A 5,458-nucleotide genomic window follows, 5' to 3' on the forward strand; every position below is an offset into this window, starting at 1 on the left:
GAAACTATCATGAGACAATTGATACTTTTTGTTTGTGCAGCTCCAGATCTTATGGAAGATTAATGAAGATCATGGATCAACTTCATCAAATCAAAGAACAAGTGTTATCATGATATGATTATCTAAATTTTTTAGTCGCTTTTTTTCAGCTACCTGTAGTCTATTTCGTTTCAATATTAAAAAAAAAAAAAAAAAAATTCGATCAAAATTCATTTAAATGTACACACTCTGGTAGCATTCCTCATTTGGGGATGACCCACTGCAAAAAATCGACAAAATTTCCATGGCTCTGCTTGTTTGTGGATTGAATAGTCAGTAATTTGCTGTGGTGCCCCAAATTCTCGAGTGTGCCAACCAGGTTCTGATAGTGGAAGAACAGATGACTATTTAAATTATTGTGTTACACATGCAATCTGGAATAGGGTAAGCTAACACATCACTCCCAGCTTTATCTGTTCTGAAATGTGGGCGATTTGAAGATAGAGATTCATTATGCACCTGCCTTACTATGCTCTTTAATTCTCCTTCAGACAATGTCATGTCTTGTAAGTATGGAAGAATCCTTCGCTTGTTGGGAGTTATGTTCTTTCTTAGACCTCTATACGCCCTGTGACCCTGTTGCAGGCAACATTTATCGCCAGTCTCCAATGAAACAAAAAAATTCTCTATTGTTCATGTGGGGATTCAAATATATTATGTATTTATTTAACCAAAATATTTTAAGTTTTGATTGATTTAAACTTCTCATTTTAAATCACATTGATAGATTAGAGAAACTAGTGTGATTTCAGATGAGCTACTTAAACAAGTCAAAACTTAGAGTGTATTGTTTAAACATGACTACTAACCACTGTAGATAATAACAAAACAAAACGCTTACGGAACGGCTTAAATTACACATACTAAGCTTACACTTCAAGGCTTAAATGTGTTGAACACTCAGAGTTGACTGACATTTTCTAGGCTTAATATGTTGCTTAAGGTGTGTTGTCACACTAAGAATACACTTCTATGCTTAAAAGTGTTAAAACATTCAGAATTAACTAACATTCTCTAGACTTAATATGTTGCTTAATGTGTGTGATTTAAGACTGGCCACGGTTACCTGAATTGCACGACCCATGTTTCCTCCGTGTGATGCCATGAATACGTCGCTGTTCAGAGCCACAATGTAATCTATGGCAGCAAGATGTGATGGCCTTGAACTGAAAGCCTCCAACTCCCCTGCTTGAGCCACACTTTCCTTGTTATACAAATTAGGGAACTCGTTTACCAGAGCTTCTAGAGCTAGCTTTCCTCCCAGAGGATTTCCTCCAGCCCAGTATATGTGACTCTTCTCTGGAACTCCAAGTGCTTTAAGAAGCCTGCAACAAACTCAGCCTCCTCAGATTTGATGTTCTGGATGTTCCAAACAAGCCAAAACAAAATGCATTGTGTACATAGAATGAAAGGGAGGTTTGGGGAATAGTTGTCTGTAAAGAGTTGGTATGTTGTAGTCATTGTGGTTAATATATCAAAGGTAAATTATTGAATACGATTTGAAATGTTGATTGAAAAATATACATTAAAAGCAATGATAACATAAACTCGAAATCAGATTACCTAGCGACTTCCATGGCATTGAGAGGACAAAGGCCCGCAAGCTTGCGCTGCTGGTAGGTCATGGTAGATCTAGCTGTAAGGAGATGTGGGTGAGTTTTCCTTTCTTGCTGGACAATTCGGTCATAATGGGGAGCAAGGCCTGGGAGGCATCCACTCCTGACCCACACATCTTTCTCAAGCCTTAAATGAAGAGCAATGTAAGGACCAGCTTTCCACATTCTTTGAGCCAGTTTGTTTCCTATGTTTTGTATCGGAGCTGCAAATCTCAAGGCCTCGAATGCAACCTGAAATGCAGAGGACTTGATGAGTTTAGTGCATATAGTATTTGATGGAAAGAGCAGAGAGAAAATTATGATACAAACCTTGCAACGAAGCTTCTGAAGATCAGGTGGAAGGTCTTTGGAGAGTCTTGAGTCCAATCCCCGCATAAGTAGAACTCCTTGTCGGTTCAACTGATCACCACAAGTCTAACCAAAGATTTAGATATATAATTTATTTATTTATATTGAATTAAGAATAAAAATATAGAGAATACACAGTAGTATCAATTTAATATATGATGGTTTAAGGAGAATTTATAGAGGTTATTTGGAGAAAAATAAAATTGAAGTTACATTTTTAATAACTTTTATATTTTATTGTTTAAATAAAAGATTTATAAAGAAAAAAGTGAGGGAAAGTTGTAATAAATAGTGTTAAATTAGAGAGATTGAGATTATAAAATTTTGTTTATAGACATCTAAAAAGAATTTTTTATAGAAAATATTTTAAAAGATGTTGATTGTAGTTAAGCTTAGCCTTTAGATCATGAGGGCTTAGGTTTTTGGTGTTTCTCAAATTTCATGGTAGAAATATGTTCTTTTCCATCGTTTCACTATTGGAGGCATTCAAGGATATGCGCCCACTTAGGGCTTGAATGTGTTGCCCAAGTGTTCAAGCAATCCACAAGAGCATCCTTAAATGTAGAAAGCATCCTCATTAACAAAAGTCAAAATATCTCTCATCCAAGGTGGTTTCATTACTAAAAGATTCTATACCTTCCTTGGTACTCCATACAGTTTCTAAAATCCGCAAATCAATTTTCAGTAGCTGAATCTTCATGATCTACAATCAGACTAAAAAACACTGTGTTTTACAGATTTGGAAGTTTTTTTATGGTACCATTTTGTACTCTTGTTCATTTGTTTTTACATTCAGATTATGAGTGTTTTTTTTTAAATAAAAAATTAATGATTCATATATAATTTACAAGTACAACTTAAAATAAAATAAAATAAATATAAATATTATTAAATATTATTATTTTGACTTGTAAACGATTATGAAATTTAAACTACACCCTTTATTACCATTATAGACTTATGTTATATTTATTCTTGAAATATTATGTTTATCATTAAATATTACTATTTTGACTTGTAAATGATTATAATATTGAATGTTCACTCTTTATTATTATCATTATAGAATTATGTGCTACTTAGTCTTGAAATATTATGTCTATCATTACATATTACTATTTTGATTTATAAATGATAATCAGATTTTAACTTCACTCTTTATTACTATTATAGAATTATGTGCTACTTATTTTTGTTTATTATTAAATATTACCTTTTTGACTTGTAAATGATTATCAAATTAAAACTTTGTCCTTTATTACTATTATTATAGAATTATGTACTACTTATTATTTGTTTTTAATTCTTTTGGATTTGAGAGTGTAGTTTTTTATGTTGCCAATCAAACACCATGATCCCAAATGTTGGCAACATCAGTATCAAATCCAGAAAAATTAAAAACAAATCACTATAGATTGTGGAAATTTCATGAATTTAATTACTACTTATTATATTTATTATTATTAAATATTACTATTATCAAATTTAAATTTCACCATTTATCAATTTTTAATGGCTCCCAACATTCCTAAAATAATGGTTAAACACAAAAATAACATCTTTTGAAAGTTTTACCTGGTCGAGGTAGCGAGATCGAATCCACCGGGGGCTCACATGGAGAGGAGTTTTCTTTTCTTCCACAGGCTTCGACATCAAATGCGTGGAAGGCAGAGAAGAAACGATTTTCACATCGTCTTTCAGACATGTTTTGAAGTGCTCCACATCAAAAATGTCGCTGAATTCACTGCAAAAAACACAAAAACATGAAAAACCCATCGCCCCAATTACAAATGTCTCCATAATTAAACAGGAAGAAATCATTTAACATTCTTCAGAATTACCTCTCGTCTCCCCAGATTACATTGACTTGCAAAATGGGAACGACAAGAACTGCTTCAAGAATCCTTGCAATCACCACTACGTCCACAATCTGATTGCGTTGCTGATTTAATCCGCCAGACACCACCACCATCAGAAATCTCCGCCTCTCTCTCACCACAGACAGAGATGCCTCTTTATACTCTCTACTGAACTTCAAACAGGGCCTGAAGCCCAAATCATCCGGCTGTTTCCAAAAGTCCTGCTCCTCCTCTGTCAAATTGGGCGAAAATTCATGACTGGGTAACAGAGAATTTGAAAAATTGGAGCCTGTAAATCCATCTGAGACAACAGAACATTGCGAATCATAGGGATTCCAATTGGAGAAGAGGAGTCTAATCAGTGTAAAAGAGGCCAAAAGACCCACCCAAAAGTATGAATTATGTGCAAATTTAAGCAGCCTTGCTTGAGTTTTTCTGGGTGATGGAGGAAGAGCATGAGAATGAGTGTGCAGCAAAAATTGAGACATTTTTTTTGTGCCTCCACAGTAATCAAAATCGCCCCTGTTTTCATGTACTTGCTTGCTCTCATGGCATCACAGGCAAAAGATAAGTATCACTTCAATGTAACAAAAGCTTTATCTGGAGCTTAAAAGAGGAATCCTTGCTTTGATCAGGTTGGGTTTGAAGATCATACATGGGTTTTTTTTCTATTATGCAATTGTGACTCAGTTGCATTATAGAAACTTTACTGATACTCCCTCTAGGCAAGGATCTTGATGCAGGTATTAGGTAATATTTCATAGTCAATCAACTAGAGTTCAGTATATATGAAGTGCAAGCAAGACAATCTAATTTGTAGAACTTGTAGAACAAACTACAAACACTTCCTATAAACCAGTACTTTTAAAGAGAAATAGAAACAATGGTTTGAAGAAGAAAGAAATGGATTGATAGAGGTCATTGTATGAAGAATATTAGTTTGGAATTTATATATGTTTTTAGCAACCATACTAGTTGAATGGGCATGTTGATGAACTTAATCTTTAGTTAATTCAAAAATCAGTATTTGTAATAAATCTAATTAATGGGAAAAAATAAAAAAAATTATTTTTTTAGAATAATGAAAGGATGTCATTTATTTAATTTCATATGCAGATTTTGAATCAATATTTTTACATATTGAAAAATATATCTTAATTAAGATAAAAGAATGTCAGAAGTACAAATTTAAATGTATAAATAACAAATTTTGTTATCCAAAGTACAAAAGGCTAGCATTCAATTTTTCAAGTATCAACTACACCAAGCATGAGCATGAGAAAATCTCTCTCATTCAAAATTGTAAGACTTTGTCAAACCACATTGTTGCTTGAATCATGTATATGATCTCCAAATGAACTTGCTCAATTAAAAAAAATGAAGCACATAAGCAGTATATCTTTGTAATGATTGAAAACCTCATAATGATCTTTAAACAAAACCAATATGATACAATTAATGTAATACACAAATTGCAACAAGGATAAAAATAAGTAATTGCTCAAATTAATAGAAAAAGTTGTATTTTTTTAAATCTTTTCAAAGATGATTTTTATGAGTTTTTGAACTAAGGTTAGGGCACAACTATTATAAAGA

General features: G+C 32.9%; 1 protein-coding gene across 1 annotated transcript; it reads right to left on the reverse strand.

The window, feature by feature from the left end:
• Positions 1-210: 210 nt before the first annotated feature.
• On the reverse strand, positions 211-4,482 carry LOC131050102 (O-fucosyltransferase 20-like). The gene is made up of 6 exons (XM_057984252.2): positions 3,845-4,482; positions 3,579-3,747; positions 1,965-2,054; positions 1,603-1,886; positions 1,106-1,364; positions 211-615 (listed from the first exon to the last, which is right to left on the reverse strand). The coding sequence occupies exons 1-6, from the start codon at positions 4,348-4,350 to the stop codon at positions 388-390; spliced, it is 1,536 nt and encodes a 511-aa protein (XP_057840235.2). The 5' UTR covers positions 4,351-4,482; the 3' UTR covers positions 211-387.
• Positions 4,483-5,458: the final 976 nt, after the last annotated feature.

The sequence above is a fragment of the Cryptomeria japonica genome, chromosome 4 (genome assembly GCF_030272615.1).
Source record: "Cryptomeria japonica chromosome 4, Sugi_1.0, whole genome shotgun sequence".
NCBI classification, from domain to species: Eukaryota; Viridiplantae; Streptophyta; class Pinopsida; order Cupressales; family Cupressaceae; genus Cryptomeria; species Cryptomeria japonica.

Coding starts and splice junctions, on each gene's coding strand:
- LOC131050102 (XM_057984252.2), bottom strand. CDS start 4,350: ATGTCTCAATTTTTGCTGCACACTCATTCTCATGCTCTTCCTCCATCA. Junction 1,887..1,964: donor TTCAGAAGCTTCGTTGCAAG/GTTTGTATCATA, acceptor TCTGCATTTCAG/GTTGCATTCGAGGCCTTGAG. Junction 616..1,105: donor ACATGGGTCGTGCAATTCAG/GTAACCGTGGCC, acceptor TGCCTGCAACAG/GGTCACAGGGCGTATAGAGG.